The sequence below is a fragment of the Canis lupus genome, chromosome 7 (genome assembly GCF_048164855.1).
Source record: "Canis lupus baileyi chromosome 7, mCanLup2.hap1, whole genome shotgun sequence".
Taxonomy (NCBI): Eukaryota; Metazoa; Chordata; class Mammalia; order Carnivora; family Canidae; genus Canis; species Canis lupus.
Genome location: NC_132844.1, coordinates 44,438,144 through 44,457,952, shown reverse-complemented (window position 1 = coordinate 44,457,952; position 19,809 = coordinate 44,438,144). Strand labels below are relative to the sequence as shown.

The following is a 19,809-nucleotide window of genomic DNA, read 5'->3' as shown; positions in this document are numbered from 1 at the left end:
GATAAATGGGAATTGAATTAAACTATAAATTATCTACATGCCAGTCATTGAGTTAGTATTTTATCCATAACTTCTAGTTAAATTAAAATCGTGTATCAGCTTTCATGAAGGAAGTGAATCAACTTAATTCATAAAACATGATATTCATGAAACTAGGCCATTCTCTGGTTCATTTTCTGCAATGATGGAAGTGAAAGCAAAATAACACCAGCAACTACCTAATCCTTAAACAATACCAAGATCTAAAAATTCATACTTCTCCAAGTTCTAATTTATATGTGAAACCAGTAACACAACAAAATCACTTAGGTTGGCAGTTTCAAATTCTCCAGGCAGTTTGTGATATAGCATAAGGTTTCAATCAGAAGAAAATTAGTTCTCCCTTAATCATCAGGAAACCAACAGTATAGCATATTCTATAGGTCATTAAAGGCTGAAGTGTTTTACTAACAAAATTTCATCAGAAATAAGACTTTGGGAGAACCTGGATAGCTCAGACTATGGTTAAGCAACCCATTCTTGATTTCGGTTCAGATCATGATCTCAGTTCAGGGTTGTGAGGTAAGCCCCATGTTGGGCTCTGCTCAGCAGGGTGTCTGCTTGAGATTCTCTCTCTCTGTCCTCCTTCCACTTTCTCTCTTTTTCTCTAAATAAATAAATAAATATTTAAAAAAAAATACTTCAGGATAAGTATTGTGAATGTAGAAACTTACAGGTTTTGATCTTTTTTTCCAATTAAAATCAAACAAAATTTAGAAAGCTGATTAACAACAACAAAAAGCAGTGAGAACACAGACATTAACTCTGATTTGTGTTAACATTGACAGAAGATGAGCATAATGAAGACAGTGACAAAAGTTACCACATTTCTAAGAGTATGCTTTTTCTTTTTGATAAAATTTGAATAATGGAAAATAGGGATCTAACAGCAGGTTTTGTATCATTTTTTAAAAAAGATTTTGTTTATTTGTTTTAGAGAGAGAGAAAGAGAGAGACAGCATGAATGGGAGGGGCAGAGAGAGAGGGAGAGAAGGAATCTCAAGCAGACTCCACGTGGACTTGGAGCTCCACACAGGCTCTTTTCCAGGACCCTGAGATCATGACCTGAGAGGAAACCAAGAACAGACTGTGCCACTCAGGGCCCCAGATTTTATACAATTTTTTTAAATAAACAAAAATGATTTTTACTATGGTTTAAATAAACATATCACAGATTAATCCTTAACCCACACACAAATATATGATTTAACTTGCAAAACACTCCATCCCATAAGTTTTCTTTTGTAAATAAATGGTTTAAGAATTGTGCTAACTCGGCACCGCACCAACATCGATGGCTATTCACAGTCACTCTGCAAGTCTCTTAGAAACTGAAACTCCTAAGGCATTTAAATTTACCATTCACAGACTTTCAGGAGCTTTCAGGCATATTGAATCAACTTTGAAAATTTTGAAAACAGACAACTCTTATTTAAATGAAATTTGAATAACCTTGTAACTGCAATGGTTGTCTATGCTTATCCCTGGGAGATAAGCCAGGAAAAGAAGCAAGTCTTTTCAGTCTAAATTCTATTGACTTCATGCTTTAAGAAAGGTCAGCCTAACCAGCTCATGAATAACATCCCTTAAAAGGAAGATTTATAGAGTAGCTTTTATAGTGCTTGAATTAACAAGGTTGTAAAAAAACATATATTTTAGTTTTAGGGTCAATTCTTTCCCTTTCTTTCCTTTCTTTCTTTCTTTCTTTCTTTCTTTCTTTCTTTCTTTCTTTCTTTCTTTCTTTCTTTCTTTCTTTCTTTTTCTTCTTCTTCTTTCTTTCTTTCTTCTTTCCTTTCTTTTCTTCTTTTTTTTGAACAGAGTAAGTTTCCTTCCATTAATGGAACCTTGATTTACAACATCATATCCATTGGAAATAAATGTTCAACTTACTGTTGTTGATTTCATCCAGGCACTGATTAGAGGGTCCTTGCAATGGTCAAGTGGTCATTTTTGTGATATTTTACATAATTATAATTGATGTTAGAAACCTGTTTACTTTCTATACTTATCAAACCACCAGAGCAAAATAAGCAAAATTCATGCTTAAAAATACAAAATACAACAGAGACAAGACACACACACACATACACACACCCTACAAATAAAAATGGCATGTTAGCCACTATGTAATAAAGAATAGCTGTGTCATAATAATAAATTAACACTGTCTACATATGTTAAATGAAACAGTCTGCTTGGGTTTATGTGAAATCATCATCTATGTGTGCCTTACTAAAGATATGCCCCAAATAAAATGATCAAAATAAATAAAAGGACAAAATACAGTGTAGATAATGAACGAAGAAAATAAGGTGGTGGCAATATTAAATATAATGCAGACTATATTAATAATTTTAAAAAGAGATAATTGATAAAATATAGAAATGATAGACACACTTTACCATTAAATAATTATGCACCAAAATACATATGGTATTTCAACCTTTCAATAACTTATTTAGAAGAAACACAGTTCACAGATTTTAACTTAGTACCAGTCTCTCAAAAATCAGACTGAAATAGAAAAGATAAACTATATTTTTAAATACGTGGTTTCAATTAATATTTTACAAATTGAACAGGTAATGGCTAAATTCTCAAATGACCAACCAATTATACATTATATAATCATAAAGAACAAAGGTAATGAAAATTTATTTCCTACGAATTTTTAAAAGATATCTTAAATAGTAGTTGGTTGAAAAATGCAGTGACACATTTATTTTTATAAATCTTAGCAAATGAAAATTTTATCAGTTGTTAAGATCTTAGAATTACAAGTACAGCAGGAAGACTAATGAATCTCTATAAGAAGTAAACTATAAATACAAACTATGTATCATTCATATGGTATAATATTTAAGAAAAAGAGTAAGAATTCAATTCTGAGAAAGATAGCTGATATGAAACAATTATAAAATGAGAGATGATCAAATTTGGAAGTCCAACATGGGATTTATATGGAAATAACACATAAATAATGCTTTCTTAGAATTGTTAGTTTAAAATTTATGATTTCATTTTTGTAAGATGAAAACTTACTTCAACATTTAGTATCTACATTTCAGAGTGCATCACTACTAGGATGTTTATATGCTTTCCTAAATATATATTTGGTTAATTGTAAGTAAATAAATACTGACCTGCAGTAAAACAAGTGTCCAGGCCCATCAACACAAATCGTTCCATTAAGACAGAGGATCAAACTCAGTTCAGGCTCAGCGCTGTCAATATTTATTTCACAATATGCATCAGTGTATCCACTTGGGCAAATGCAAGTAAAGCCATGGACTGATTTCTGACAGAAGTCTTCATTTATACAAGGAATTGATGTGCAGTTCTAAAGTAAGAAAAAGAGAATTAAATTTGATTATTAGTGATAAGACTAACAATTTTATTAAAATATTTTATTTAAACATTTTTGAGAAATCTAAATGAAAGCTTATCTGATATTCCCTTCCTCTAGTAACTGAAATATTTCTAGAAATAAATTATTTTTATTTTTTTATCAATAGCAATACTCTGTCAAATGTCCCATTGTTGATTTTTCAGGAAAAAAAAAACTTTATTATACTTTACTGAAACATGTACCATGCAGTGAACACCTATCTCCCTACACACCTTAGTAATGGTTCTAACGCAAAGCCTATGTATATAATATCAGGAATTCGCTGACCCTTAGTATACATCTCAGTTTCCCTGGAACAGCCCCACATTCATTCTGCTACCCTAGGGTAATGTTTAATAGTGTCTTTACTAACTCTCAAAGGAATCCTGGGTTTGAACACATACTTAGAACAGATAATTCACAATTGACTTTTATCCTTCTAAAGAACAAAGGCATCTTTAATATTTTATTTAATATCCCTCTTTATTCTATTCATAATTCTTTTTTCAACAAAATTATTTTAACATGTATATTCTTTCATTTCAGATTTATTGAGGTATAGTTGATTAAAAAAAAAACGTGCTATATTTAAGCTATAGAGCATGATGATTTTATTTATATATATATTGTGAAAAGATCCCCACCATTGAATTAATTCATACACCTATCACCTCACATATTTACCTTTTTTCTTTTATAGTGGAGGGAATGAGAAGTAAGAGAGTAGAAACTCTTAGTAAATGTTAATTATAGAATACAATGTTATTACTATAGTCACCATGTTATGTGTTAGAGTCCCAGTTTCTACATCTTATAACTAAAGGTTTGTATGATTTCCCAGCCTTTCCATATTTTTCCCGGGCAATCAACCATTCTACTTTCTGTTCTTATGAATTCAACATTTTTTTTTTAGGTTCCACATAAAAGTGACACTATACAGTACAGTATTTGTCGTTAGTCTGGCTTATTTACCCTAGCATATGGCCCTCCAAGTTTATCAATATAAATGGCAAGATTTCCTTCCTTTTTAAGGCTGAATAATAGTCCATTGTGTATACAGATGCCACATTTCTTTATCCAACTTTTTGGTTGATGAACATAAGTTGTTTCTGATGGTTGGATAAACATAGGGTATTTCTATACCTTGGCTATTGTGAATAATGCTGCAGTAAACATGGAATTACAGATATCTCTTCAAGGTAATGGTGTAATTTCCTTTGGCTAATTACTCAGGAGTGTGATTACTGGATCATATGGTAGTTATATTTTTTAATTTCTTGAGGAACCTCCATAGTGTTTCCATAGTGACTACCAGTTTATACTGCCATCATCAGTGTACAGGGTTCCCTTTTTTCCACATCCTTGCCAACATCTGTAATCTCTTGCGTTTTTGCTGATAGACATTCTAATAGGTATGGGACAATATCTCACTGTGGTTTTGATTTACATTTCCCTGATGACTTGTGATGTTCAGTGCCTTTTCATATATCTATTGGCCATTTGTATGGCTTCACTGGAGAAGTATCTATTCAAGCCTATTGCCCATGTTTTAAATTGGGTTATTTGGGGGTTTTGTTTGTTTCTTTGTTTTGCTGTTGACTTGCCTGAGTTCCTTATATATTTGGATATTAATCCCTTATTAGATATGTGGTATAAGAAAATTTTCTTTGATTCCATAAGTAGCTTTTCATTTTTTTAGTGGTGGTTTGCTGTGCAAAAGCTTCATAAGTCTTATGAAGTTCTTTTTGCTTATTTTTTGCTTTCTTTGCATTTGTTTTTGGTGTCAAATCCAAAAAAATGATTGCTAAGATCAAATATCAAGGAGCTTACCAGAATGTCTTCTAGGAGTTTTAAGGTTTCAGGTCTTACATTCAAATCTTAATCCATTCTGAGTGGGTTCTGCAATGGTATAGTCTATAGTGGCTATCAGTTTTCTCAACACCATTGATTGAAGAGACTGTCCTTTTCTCATGTGCATTATTGGCTCTTTTGTCATAAATTAATTGGCCATATTTGCACAGGTTTATTTCTGGGCTCTTCATTACGTTCCATTGATCTATGTTTCTGTTTTTGCGCCAAACCACACTGTTTTGATTACTGTAGCTTTGAATATAGTTTAAAATCAGTAAGTGTAATCCTCCAGCTTTGTTCTCCTTTCTCAAGCTTGCTTTGGCTGTTTAGAGTCTTCTGTGGTTCCATACAAACATTAGGATTTTTTTTTCTATTTCTGTGAAAAATGCCTTTGGAATTTTGATAAGGATGATATTAAATCTATAAATCACTTTGGGTAGCATAGACATTTCAATAATACTAATTCTTCCAATCCAAAAATAGAAAATATTTCTTTTCTTTTCTTTCTCTTCTTTCTTTCTTTCTTTCTTTCTTTCTTTCTTTCTTTCTTTCTTTCTTTCTTTCTTTCTTTCTTTCTTTCTTTCTTTCTTTCTTTCTTTCTTTCTTTCTTTCTCTTTCTTTCTTCCTTTCTTTCTTTCTCTTTCTTTCTTTCTTTCTTTCTTTCTTTCTTTCTTTCTTTCTTCTTTCTTCTTTTTTTCTTCTTTCTTTTTTCTTTCTTTCTTTCTTTTTCTTCTTCCTTTCTTTTTTTATACCTTCTTAATCATCTTGCATCAATGTTTTATTGTGTTCAGTGTATAGATTGTTCATCTCCTCCTTTGTAAAATTTTCCTAAGTATTTTTTTTCTTTTTGGTGTTTTTTTTTTTTAATTTTATTTATTTATTCATGAGACACACACACGAGTCAGAGACACAGGGAGAGAGAGAAGCAGGCTCCATGCAGGGAGCCTGATGCAGGACTCGATCTCGGGTCTCCAGGATCATTCCCTGGGCTGAAGGCAGGCACTAAAGTGCTGAGCCACCCAGGCTAACCTCTTTTTGGTGTTATTATAAATGGGACTGTTATCTTAATTTCTCTTTCTAACAGTTCATTGTGTATAGAAATACAAAGGATTTTTGTACTTTGTCTATTTTATAGAATAGTATGTCCATATTAACAACTTAACTTTGGATATGTATAAAGGGTTTACAGGGGCACCTGGGTGGCTCAGTGGTTGAGCATTTGCATTTGGCTCAGGTTGTGATGGTCCTGGGATGGAGTCCTGCATCAGGCTCCCCGCAGGGAGTCTGCTTCTCCCTCTGCCTATGTCTCTGCCTCTCTCTGTGTATCTCTCATGAATAAATAAATAAAATCTTTAAAAAATTTAGATTTATACATCTTAAAATTTGGGATGCTAGTTGGGTCCAGACCCATCATGTCTCTGGGAGAACCTAGAAGTTAGGGATATCTTCCTAATTGTATGGCACTGTGCAGGAGTGAGATTTATGGTGAGAGTATGTCTCAGCCTTTCTGACTCATTTTAATATGGGTTTTTTTCTCAGTTGCCCGATGTGCAGTAGTTTCTGGATTCCTTTCAAGGGAAATTGCTGTGCACATTGTTCTGTACATTCAGTGCATCCATGGCAAGAGAGAAATTCAGGTGCCTCATATATAACCATCTTGGTCCAGAGTCTTATTATGTATCCAATCATAATCTTTTAATTAGCGACTTTTCCACGCATTTGTCCAAATTTGCGTCTAGTGTTTCTGCATCCTAAAGTCCCAGAAATACAGGAGATTTGAGGATCAGAGGAACCTAGTTAATATCTGTGTATTACTTTTAAAGTTGAATAGTTTTATGTCTTTGGATATATTTTTTTAAAGATTTTATTTATTTATTCATGAGACAGAGAGAGAGAGAGAATGGGAGAGACACAGGCAGAGTGAAAAGCAGGCTCCATGCAGGGTCCCTGATGTGGGACTCGATCCCGAGACTCCAGGATTACCCCTGGGCTGAAGGCAGGCACTAAACCGGTGAGCCACCCAGGGATCCCCAACCTTTGGATATTTTGAAACTACTTTTACCCAGTTATTAAATAAATAGTATTTTATTTTTTGTTAGTGCATTCATGTATAAAATGGCAATAATTTCATCCATTTCATACAGGCTCTAATGGGAATTACATAAAATAACAAATATAAAGTCATTAGTCCTTTCCTGGGACATAACAACTCTTCAGTAAATGTTATCTTCTTTTCCTTTATACTCTGCAGGCCAAGGGCCTTGTCAGTCTCTATCTCAGTCATTTGGTTAGAACAGAAAATGAGTCTTTTGGTATATTTAATGTCTACCATATCATGCTTCTTAAGTTTATATTTTAGATATTACATACATGTTTATATTCTGGGCACAAAGCATGGCGCTTTAAACAAGGTATGACATCATTTTTCAAGATAATGTTAACTCTGAAAAGATTTGCACCTATAGTTCTGAGAAATAATCTATGAAATTTTATGACATAATTAGTAAAACATTTTTATATACTCTTGGTATGTTATCTACACAGAATTTCTTAATGAATACATAGAAATATGAATCATTTGCACTCTAGAATCTAAGTTACTACATCTTCAAAGATATTTACATACACAATGTGATTTTTTTAACATTTTACTCTGAAAATTAGTGTTTCTTAGAACTATTATTAGTTGACACTTATGCTTATAAACATTTAGTGACTTTTAAGAAATGTTAACAATAAAAACTCACACTGAAAAGGCTAATGTGAAGCCATCACATTCATATCATTTATCACATGAAAAATTAAAGATCTGTCAAAATCACCAAAGACTTTAATTAGTGTCCTTTTCAATAAGAAATGGATTGTGCCCTTGATTATGAAACTCAAGTCATGCTTAGAACCCAGATGGTGATCTTTTACACTCACCCAAGTGATACAGCTAAATGTATGTTTTTATAAATGAATTCCATTTGAATATTTGTCCTAACTTTGCTAAAAATGTAATCAAGGGCACCAAGTACACTTTGTGCAGGTGCTGCAGTTATTTTCCTGGAATATAAATGCAGAATTCCATAGGGAATGACATGGAAACAACATGTTTCCCTCTTAGGCCTATATCTGGGTATATATAGAATGATTTATTAGAAAGCATTGCATAAACTAATTGAATTATATCTCCCATGGGAAGAAAGGGATCATTTTTAGACTGCCAATAGTTCTGTTTCTAGAGTTTACAAGAATCTTTTACTAAATTAATTAGCAGGCTTAATGGAAAATACAAAAGTAATTTCTTTTTAGAAAAAAAAATCGTTTAAAATTCTTGATCTTTCCTGGTGCAAAACTTAAAGTGGATGCCTTTCCTTCTGTTCATCATCATTTATATTATTTTGCTATACCCTATTTAAATATAATAAAATGCTTTCCAAGAAGAAACTACTAATTAATTTCAGAAAATAGAAAACTAAAAGTCTGAGGGTTTAGAAAAAAAGAAAGAAGCTAGGAGTAATATTGCAGACCAGGGCAATCTAGATATTTAGGCTATACCCCGATACTACATTCTTTCAACTTGCATTCCAAATGCCATGGCAGAAAATCTACAGAAGTGTAAGAGAAACACAGCAGAAATGTATCCATTATGGACTGCTTAACCAGAGCAAACTGCCAAATTGGCCAGTCAATGTGCCAAGTATCTCTCTGCTAGTTGTGTTCCATCTGAGTTGTGTAGTTTAGATCCAGAACTTGTTCTGTGATCTCTGAACTTCCCAGAAGAATAGAAAGTTACTACTGAGATTCTCTTTATTATAGCATTTCTGTCATGGAATCATATGTTCTCTTTCTTGCACTGCTGTTTATAAAGTAGTGGGATATTTTCTTCAATAAGATCTTGGAGAAACAGAGTATATTAAAGAGATAATCCAAACACTGGTCTATCCAAAGAGCGGAAATAGAACATGGTACCCATTACAGCCTTACCTTATCCAATGCAAAGTCTTGTTTTTTTCTCGAATTTTGTGTAGCTCTGAATAAAAATTACTAATGTAGTCTATTGTTCCTAAAACTTAAATTACCTATGAATACTCTGGGAAGCTTGTTAAATTACAGATTTAAACTCAAAAGTTTTGGTGTGAGGCCTGAGCTTCTCCACTCCTAATAAACCCCAGGGGATTCTGATGCTGATAGTCCATGGACTAAGTAACAAAAATCTAGTCCAACAATTTTATTTTAAAATAAGCCCAAGGGTGTTACCTACTTCACCAATATCTTATAGCAAGATAATGCCAGAATAAAATCACATAGATACAAGATGCCCTGAACTCTAACTTAGGGCTCATTGTACTGCCAAGCCTTGATTTCTCTCTCAAAGGAGTCTCTCTTGGCTGTGGAAAATGGCAATGTAATGGTAAAGACTAAATATCTCTAAAATTTACTTCCAATATAATTTTCATTTGCTGTTTTTTCTTTCTTACATGGTGGAAGATGGAACTAAAGTAGTTAATAGGAAGATTTTATTTGAATCCCAATTTAATCTGATTTACAATGCTTTGATATAAGGAAAATGCACTGTTTAACTTGTTATTTAAACAAAACAAACAAGATTATGAAATACCTAAATTGGGATTTTTGCAGTAAATATCATTTTTTTCTCTATTGAAAATGTGTCTGACAATACTTCCAGGAAAGAAAAGCCACTGAAATATAAGAAAACAAAACCACTGTCTTAGAAATATCCTGAAATGCACAAATGAATCAAATACAGGAAGGAAAAGTACATCAGGGTTGAAACTAGACACTATGCCAAATTCATGAAATGAACATCAAAATTCCTTAAAGGTAATGTAGAGTTTTCTTGTTTCCCATTTTAGTACTTATGTATTTATAATTTGTTATTAAAAACAAAATAAAACAAAAACAAGACAGAACACTGCTCCTTTGTAGCAGTTATCTTTCTCAGTCACAACAAAATAAAGATAAATATCTGATTTTTATATCACCCTACTCTGTTTTTTTCCTGTGAGTGAGAGTGTGTGTATGTCTTGTATATGTGTATCCAGAGTTAATTGCATTTGTCACTAACCACAAACATCTCATATTCAATCATGTATTTGTTTTTATTGTAGCATTGATTTTAATTTTTTGAAGCTTGCCTCAAATTATCAGATTGACAAAAACAAAAAACTGAAACAGGGTGCCTGGTAGGCTCATTCAGTTAAGTGCCTGCCTTTTGATTTCTGCTCAGGTCATGATCTCAGGGTTGTGAGATGACTCGGAGTACAGCCGGGTGTCTGCTTCACTCCTGATCCTCTCCCAAGCCCCCACCCCCACTTTCTCTCTTCCTCTCTCTTTCAAATAAAAAAATAAATCTTTAAAAAATAAACAAGACAAAACAAAAACAGAAACAAAATAAGTTTTCTTCTGGTTTTCCCCCTTATATCCTAATATAAACTTTGCTTTCTCACTTTTTAAAAAAGATTTTATTTACTTATTCATAAATAAATGAATAAAGAGACGAAAGAGAGAGAGAGAGAGAGAGAGGCACAGAGACACAGGCAGAGGGAGAAGCAGGCTCCATGCGGGAGCTCGACTGGGACTTAATCCTGGGACTCCAGGATCATGCCCTTGCTGAAGGTAGGCTCCAAACCGCTGAGCCACCCAGGGATCCCCACTCTCTGACTTTCCAAGGAGCATCAGATATATCATCACTCTGCCCCCATACTGACCCTTAGCATTCTTTTCTATCAGTACTGCCACCCCTCTTGTCTCTAGCTTAGAAAGACAGACTTGGGAGGCCCTATGCAGCTCAGTTAAGCATCTGCTTTCTCACAGGTCATGATATCAGGGTCCTGGGAACTAGCCTTAGTTGGTCTCCCTGCTCAGTAGGGAGTCTACTTCTTCCTCTCTCTCTATCTCCTCTTTCTGCTCATGCACACTCTCTTTCTCTCTCAAACAAATAAATAAAATTTTAGAAAAAAAGAAAAAAAAGAAGACAGACTTGGGCATTAATCTAAAAGGCTTTTTTGGGCATTGCAAAACAGAGGAAGTTACAATAAATAGGTCAGCTAAGTAACATACACATTTATATCTATTTGATATTTCCAATTAGAACTGGAGAGCAGGAGGTATTTCTGAAAATTATTTTATTTCTGTTTCTCATAGGTAGGAAATATTTAATTTTTGCAAAATGAATGACCAAAATTACATTTAGAGTGTACTTAATATATAAATGAAAAGAGCACTTAAAAAATTCTGTTGAACTGCAATAATTAATATAGATGACAGCAAAAAATTTTAAGTAAAATAGAATATATAGTCCTAAACTGACTCATATATAGTAACTTAATGTATGAAAAATGAGGCAACCTGAATCAAAAGAAAAATGACAGACCCTTTGATAAAAATTCTTAGAAAATTCATTTCCCTAATTTATCATAATAATATATTCACTGTGAATTAAAGTACTAAAAGTGTTATTAATCCTAAAATTGTAGATGAGAATATAAGAGAATAATTCAAATATTGCTGCATGAAAACACTTTCTAAGGAGAAATTCAAAGTCCAGTGTCATAAAGAAAAATGTAAGGGTACCTAGGTGGCTCAGCCAGTTAAGCATCTGCCTTTGGCTCAGGTCATGATCCAGGAGTCCTGGGATTCAGCCTTCATCAGGCTCCCTGCTCAGTGCGGAGTCTGCTTCTTCCTCTCCCTCTGCCTCTCCCCCTCCCCCTGGGTAAGCTCCCCCTCTATCTCCCAAAGGAATAAACAAAATCTTTAAAAGAAGAAAAAAGTAAAGAAAAATATAAAAATCCCACAATTCACAATTCTTAAAAAGTAAGAGCAGCTAAGCTCTAGACAAGATTTCAATTTTGTAGAACTCAATGGATTTTACCCACAATTTAGAATAATATATGCAAACCAAAAAGCAAAGAATAAGAAATGCGAAAGAAAAATACTATTCATCAAAGGCTATGAGTAGACAGGCAGAAAGAAATACAGATGGCAAATAATCTTACAGAAAGGTGCTTAATCTTGGTAATAACCTGGGAAAATGTAAATCAGAACAACGGCATGCCACCTTTTTTCTCATCAAATTAGTCAACACTTTAAAGAAAATGATTTTATTTACTAGGATCTAAGGAAGCTGGCATGCTTATACTCTCATTAAATAAGAAAGGTTTCTTTTAAAAATATACTTTTATTTTAGAGAGAGGGGGCATGTGAGTGGAGGGCAGGGAAGAGGAAGAGGATCTAAAAGCAGACCCTGCAATAAGTGTGGAGCCCCACTTGGGTCTTGATTTTACAACTCTGAGATCATGACCTGAGCTGAAATCAAGAGTCAGATGCTTAAGTGACTGAGCCACTCAGGTGCTCCTAAATAAGTGAGGTTCTTCAAGACTTATTTGGAAAATGTAGCTGTTAAAAGTAATGAGTCAGTGTCTTTCCACCATCTTTTCATGCCACCATAATGAGGCATGTGAATATCCTGGCAGACATTCTCAAGAGCATTAACAAACAAACAAACAAACAAACGAGCATTAACGATGTTGAGAAGAGAGACCAAACACTAGGTTCTTAATAGGCGGTGCTCAAAAGTCATCATCTGGTTTCTAACTGAGATGATGAAGCATGGTTACTTCTGTGAATTTGAAATCATCAATAATCAAAGAGCTGGGAAAATTGCCATGGACCTTATGGGCAGGTTAAACAAGTGTGGAATGATTAGCCTCAGATTTGAGGTACAACTCAAAGATTTAGAAAAATGGTATAATAATCTGCTTCTGTCCTGCCAGTTTTGTTTCATTGTACTGACAACTTCAGCTGGCATCATGGACCATGAAGAAACAAGATGAAAACACATAGGAGAGAAAATCCAATTCTTTTTTTCTAGGGATATAATACATGTATGCAAATAAAATGCCTCAATGGACATAAATAAATAAATAAATAGATAGATAAATAAATAAATAAATGGAATGAGTCAGGACTCTATGTATTACAATGCAATGGTTCCTAAGATACACTAAGTGAAAAAAAAAGTGTCTTAATAAGGAGAATAATGAGTCCAGTTTTATGTTAAAATAAAATAAAAATATTAGGAAAAAATTTAGAAGTATATAGGTAGAATTTTAATAATTGTTCTTATAATATTGCATGTATGTGTGTATGAAATCTGTTTACAAAAGAAAATATTTATTTATTATATGTTTAATTCTGAAGAAGAATGCCTCATTTATACTACCGAGAGACAGGGTTTTAGAGATTGCCATAGGCAATATAGCTAAGAATGCTAACAAGATAGATGCCTTGTCCATTTTTACCAGGGAATTTATTAATTATAACACTTCCTTTTCCATATCAAGTATGGCTTCACTATCTAGAACCAAATCAATATAATATCAAGAAATAATTTTAATAAAACAATGTCAGAAAATGTGCTAATTGTTTTACATGCATTATCTAATTTATTCCTCACAACAACCAAGAGGATGTTATTATGACTATCCTCATTAAATAGCTAAGATGGATAATAAAATAATTTATCCAAGAACACATAGCAAGTAAGTAGCAAAATAGTGGCTCACTCCTGTTTCTCCTTATTGCATTTCACCACCCTATTACTCTCTCTGAAAAGATAATTTACTGAATACCTACCATGTCATATGTGCATTATTATACCAGTGACTATGTAACGTCAGAATTATTATTGCTATATTTTACTGACAAGGGAATGAGAGAAAGGAGTTAAATAAAATATTCATAGTCTCACTTTATTACAGGCTCTTTTTAGTCCCAATACTTCCTTCCTTTACCATGTGAGACAGGAAAGATTTGGAAGAATCTCCCATTATTGAGTAAGGCTAAGAAGACTCTCATCGAATATGATCTCAAAGTTCAGGTAAACAACATTTCTCAATAAATAAGGCATCCCACATAAAATACCATGCACCAGTCACATCACAGACTCCTGAAGACTCAAAAACAGATCTTGAGAGTACTACAGGTGTTGGTGTTCTTTACATGTACCCATTTCTTGGCACATACATCCAGTATTATTTTCTTGTGTTATCTGGATCATTTTAATGTCCTCTCATCCCTAGACATTCACAGACATCTGTATGTCCAAAGACCAGAAAGGGGGAGGCAGATGGCAAAGCATAAGCCTTTTAAGCCTTCTTTTGAAATTACCACTTCCAGGATTTAATTAATGAGGGATCTAGATTGTAGAAATTGATGATAACAAGAGACAGAGGAGGGAAAATGAAAAGAAGCTGTCATTTTTAGTTCTGTTGGGAGTAACTGAGAAATTACAAAGAAGGTGAGAGAGCAGTTAAATTATGAACAACTATTGAAGAAATTTTGAAACCTATAACAATTACTTTGGTTTTCTTTTAAATTATTTTATTTTATTTTTAAAAGATTGTATTTATTTATTCATGAGAGACACAGAGAGAGAGGCAGAGACACAGGCAGAGGGAGAAGCAGGCTCTATGCAGGGAGTCCGATGTGGGACTCGATCCCAGAAATCCAGGATCATGCTCTGGGTTGAAGGCAGGCACTAAACTACTGAGCCACCCGGGTGTCCTTTTAAATTATTTTAAATGTAATATAAAACTTACATTAATCTTGATCTTACATCTTGAGGTAGTCCATTCCGCAACACATGAACATTGATACTTGCTAACAAGATCTATACATCTGAAACACAGAATTAAATTTTTAAATAAGTAAGACATTAAAACATAATTTCAAAGGAGTTTCACTATTTAAAGTTTTTCTTTTCCAGTCACGGTAAAAAAAAAAAAAAATTCCCACAAGCAATAGAAGGCAGAGTCTGTTCCTGGTTTCTTATCCTTCAAGGTGATTGGACTGAAAGAACAGATCAATTTTAATTTTTGCCATCATCCCCATGGCATTATAAGGAAAGAACAGTTCTAAAGATAAAAAGTATGTCTAGAATTTATGTAGGGAACTGAAGTCAGCTATGGCCAAATTGCACTACAGTGAGCTACCCATCCTTATCCTCCCTTCTCTGCTTACAAAGTCAGTGGCAGGACTAAAAAAGAAAAAATAATGCTGCAGAGAAAGGCTGGTGCATCTATGAAGCATTCTTTGCCACTTGCATCTCTTAGAAATATCCAGGGTCTAAATTTGCATAAACTAATATTCTATCCATGAGCATGAGAGTTATTATGCAATTTCATAAAGAGAGTCAAAAATACCTTACATGCACATAGGGATGAGAGAACCAGTCTACTTAGGGACATTTTAAATACTAAGTGTGTGGTATTATCCCTTTGCAGAGCAAATAATAGAATGTCTCATCATCTTACCTGCTACTTCTATTACTGTAAGCAGTTACCTTTAAGTATATTAAAGTCCAATTAATCCACATTTATTGAAAATTACTTTATGCTAATGAGCAGAAATAAAAGAGCAGAGATAACATATCAGTACATTGCATTAAGTAAAACAGGCAGCATCTCATCTTAACTGTACTTAGCTCTTGTTTTATGAAAGAGCATAATTAAAATTATATTTATCAACTTTCCCGTGACATGTCCTAAATATTGTGAGTTAAATTTATTTTCTGATTTAATAATAGAAAAATAAAAATTCTTACCTTCCATGTAGACAAGGATTTGAGAGGCAATCATTTGCATTTGTTTCACAATGTGTTCCGAAAAATCCACTCTTGCAGTCACAGGTATAATGATTGATGCCATCAATGCAAGTTCCATCTTGGAGACAGGGCTCTGATAGACATTCATCTATATTTACTTCACAATCAATGCCTGCAATAGAAGAGACAAGATAAAACATGAGACCATTTATATGTAAAACTCAAAAGTTTGTTCATTTATGGTAAATGTCACCAAGAAATCAAGACTCCCTTCACAGAAAAGTAATTTGACACACTGTAGCAAAATAAAACATTTCTCAAGGTTAAACATACCAGATCTATAAACTCTTACACTTCTAATTTAATGTAAATGAGAAAAACAAAGCACAAGCTTAATCTTCTTAAGAAATTTGTTTTTAGTGTGAGGAATTGAGAATATTAGTGAAATAATATATCAATTTGTCACTGTAAATACTAATTCATAGGGTTTTTTTCATAGTTTTTGTTTTATAAGATTGTATTTATTTATCCATGAGAGATACAGAGAGAGAGAGAGAGACAGAGACACAAGCAGAGGGAGAAGCAGGCTCCATGCAGGGAGCCTGACATGGGACTCGATCCCGGGATTTCAGGATCACGGCCTGGGCTCAAGGCAGGCACTAAACCACTGAGCCACTGAGGGATCCTCCCCTTTTTTTAATGATTATTGGCAGTCAAACATTTCTTACTTATAGGAGTTAAAAAAGAGCAAGTTTGTGATGCCTGAGTGGCTCAGTGGTTGAGCGTTGCCTTTGGCTGGGGCGTGATCCTGGAGTTCTGGGATAGAGTCCCACATCAGGCCCCCTGCATGGAGCTTGCTTCTCTCTCTGCTTATGTCTCTCTCTCTCTCTCTCTCTCTCTCTCTCTGTGTCTCTCATGAATAAATAAATAAAATCTTTTTTTTTTAATAAAGAAAGAGTGAATTTTACTAAATTTGGTCTTGGTGAGTCTATTAATGGGCTAAGATCTCTAAATGCAATCTACTTTTGGCAAAATACCAGTGTTTTCAAAGGCCAAGTTTTAAATATTTATTAAGCACCTACCGTATGCTACCTCTGTGGTCAACTAAGGGTACCAAACAGAAAAAGGAGAAACAATAAACAACAAAACAAGAAAAGAGAGTGACCCTATTAATCCAGAAACGTTTTGTCAGAGGCAATATTTATGGATAGAAAACATCAGGAGAACAACATAAGCAAAGCTTAATGGGAAGCTAGATGGTAGTTAAGGTTTTACATGTGAGAGGTATTAGGAGAAAGTAGAGAGACATGGTAAAAATGGTTAGAATAATCTCTTTGTCATTATGTCCGTCTGTACTGAACATCTAGTTACCACTAGTTGAGCACTTACAGGCATGCCGGGCCTTGTGTTGAAGGCTTAGTTTTCTGACATGGAAATTTCTCTCCCCATTTTATAGAATAAGAAAATAAAGCATAAGATCTCACGGCTAGTAAATGGCAGAGTGCATGCTGTTAACCACTATGTGATACCATCATACTATATCTTAATATGTAACAGTATGGTGTCTGTCCTAATGAGAGAGCAAACTGAGTGCTTTGGGCATTTAAGAAATGGAATTAATTGAGTCTATATCTGAGAAAGAGGATCAAGAAAGCTTTGATGATCATGGTGAAAAGGAATCCGAGAAAATTCAGATAAAATGTTTGAAAGAGTATATTCTGTGTGAGTTAGGTATCTCAGCACTTGTTTGCATACCAGGAAAAAGCTGGGGAGGACAAGGCTACTGCCAGATAGGCAGCCATTTCACAAAGTTGTATCATAACTTAACTAATTTTCATATCATTTGTAGAACTATCTATTCAAGTGAATGTTATTTAGAGCAGTCACACTGGGAGTCTGTGATTTATTGCAAATGAGGCTTCAAATGCAAAAAATATTTTTGGAAATTCTCTTCATAGACTGTCAGTTTTCAAGTCAAAATCCTATTATGTAATGGCTGCTTAAAGAAAAAAACAATGCTATTACCTAAATAGTACTTTGGATATTAATGATATTCATAAAAATAATGCATGTAAATTGGTCAAATCCACAGCCATGTTTAAAAGGACCATCAAAATTTAGGTTCAGAATATGGATTGAACAAGCATAATAGTGCACATTAATATTAAAAATGAAAAAGACCCCCTTTCCTAAATCTCAGTGACTCATGTCACACAGGTATATTTCTCACTCATACTCCACTTTTCAGTCTTCATTATGGGACCCAGGTTAATGGAACATCCTCTACCTGGGACATTGTCATCATCCTGGGAAAGGGAAAGGGGTACTTGACAAGCATATACTGGTTCTTAAATCTCCCACCTACGTTTCATTTGCTGATCCAAGTCACACAATCAAGCCTATCATAAATGAGATGAAGATGAGTGATCTTCTGCCAGAAGAGAGCAGGTATTTGTGACAATAATAATATTTAGTGAAGACACATTCATCATCTAATTTTCTCATTTGTAAATGAGGGTTATTTATTAGGACATCACAGGTTTATTGAGATGATAAAGTAAAACTATGTATTTAAAACAACTAGTCCAGGGCCTGATGCATATTTAACATATAATTACTATCATTTTGTTGACAAAAAAAAATCACAATCATATTGTATCAAATGAGTGATTTTGATATTTCCAGAGGCATTATTATTCTAATTAATAAGATGAGTAAAAAGTGTCTCCGTAGCACTATGTAGAATGCTGGCAGAGTCCATGACGAAAATTTCAGTTACAAAGAGATGGTGAATTTACCAGAAAAGTGTCGGGCAAGGAGTAAAATGATAAAAGGGAATTGGACAGGAAACATCTAGTACCATTTAGAGATAAGAGACTTCACAGAAGATACAATTCTCTGCTGTATTCTCTGTTAGAGAGGGCAGGAGTGTCTCAATTTTACTGGAGAAGCACCATCAACATTACCTAAGAGCTTTTTATTCCCCCACTGTTTTATTCATTAAGTAAACTAGTCTTAATTTGACTTCCTAAGTAACCTCCAGAGAGACTAAGAATGTAATCATCATTTGACTTGGACATTCTGTTCCTTGTAAACCTCTTTTTTTTTTTTCATTTTTAATGCCCTAATACTTCAGCACCATTCAAGTCATGTCCTCTTTTTACCTTTCTAACTTCACCTTATTCTATCATTATCCTTGACTACTCCGCTGTAGTTACACTGACCTTGTGTTTCCTCAAAAACTTGGTCTCTTTTCCTAGCAGTCTCTTATCCTAGATTTTACACAATTCATCTCTTTCTTTCTCAAATATTTATTTAAGTGACATTTTCTCAATGAGGCCTATTTGACCACAGTAGTTAAAACTGCATCCCCTTCCCCAATCACAATCACCGTTATCCTAATTTTAATGTTTTTCCCCATTGCAAGTAAAAATTTGTTCATCTATCTTTTTTTGTTTGTTTGTTTACCTTTTCCTTTCCAAGCTTAGCTCCATGAGGGCTTAAATTGTGTTTGTCTGATTCAGTGCTTCATTCTTCCAGATCATTGTGGTGTGAGTATGCGTGTATTTATACTTTGCTTTACCCATCTGTTTTTGTGTTGAACAAAACAGTTCTTGAGAATCTGGGGAAACTGTCTGTCCTTGGAATGGTAAGAATCAGAATCTGGAATGAAGTGATCCCTCTAAGGTGTGTGCTTGAAAGGCATGTCTTACCTTGAAAGGCTTGAAAGGCAGGGAAGGGAAATTACTTAATGGAATCTTTATTTTTCCCCACCTTCAAACAGAGAAGCTTTCATGATAAATTAAAAAATAATAAAGATGCAGAGAGTGTTAGACTTTGGTTCAAAATGATCTCTTATAGATAGTTATCAGCCCTGAGAAAGAAGGAAATACTGTTGTTTTTGACAACATGAACTCTG

At 33.8% G+C, this 19,809-nt stretch overlaps 1 protein-coding gene across 1 annotated transcript in view; it reads right to left on the bottom strand.

Annotated features, from left to right (window-relative positions):
* The window catches only part of EYS (eyes shut homolog), a 1,513,100-nt gene that overhangs the window by 914,696 nt on the left and 578,595 nt on the right, over positions 1-19,809 (bottom strand). The window contains exons 17-19 of the mRNA XM_072832461.1: positions 15,891-16,062; positions 14,887-14,965; positions 3,183-3,379 (exon numbers count right to left, since the gene is read on the bottom strand). Coding sequence (XP_072688562.1) covers positions 3,183-3,379; positions 14,887-14,965; positions 15,891-16,062 — 448 coding nt within the window. The remainder of the gene's footprint in view (positions 1-3,182; positions 3,380-14,886; positions 14,966-15,890; positions 16,063-19,809) is intronic.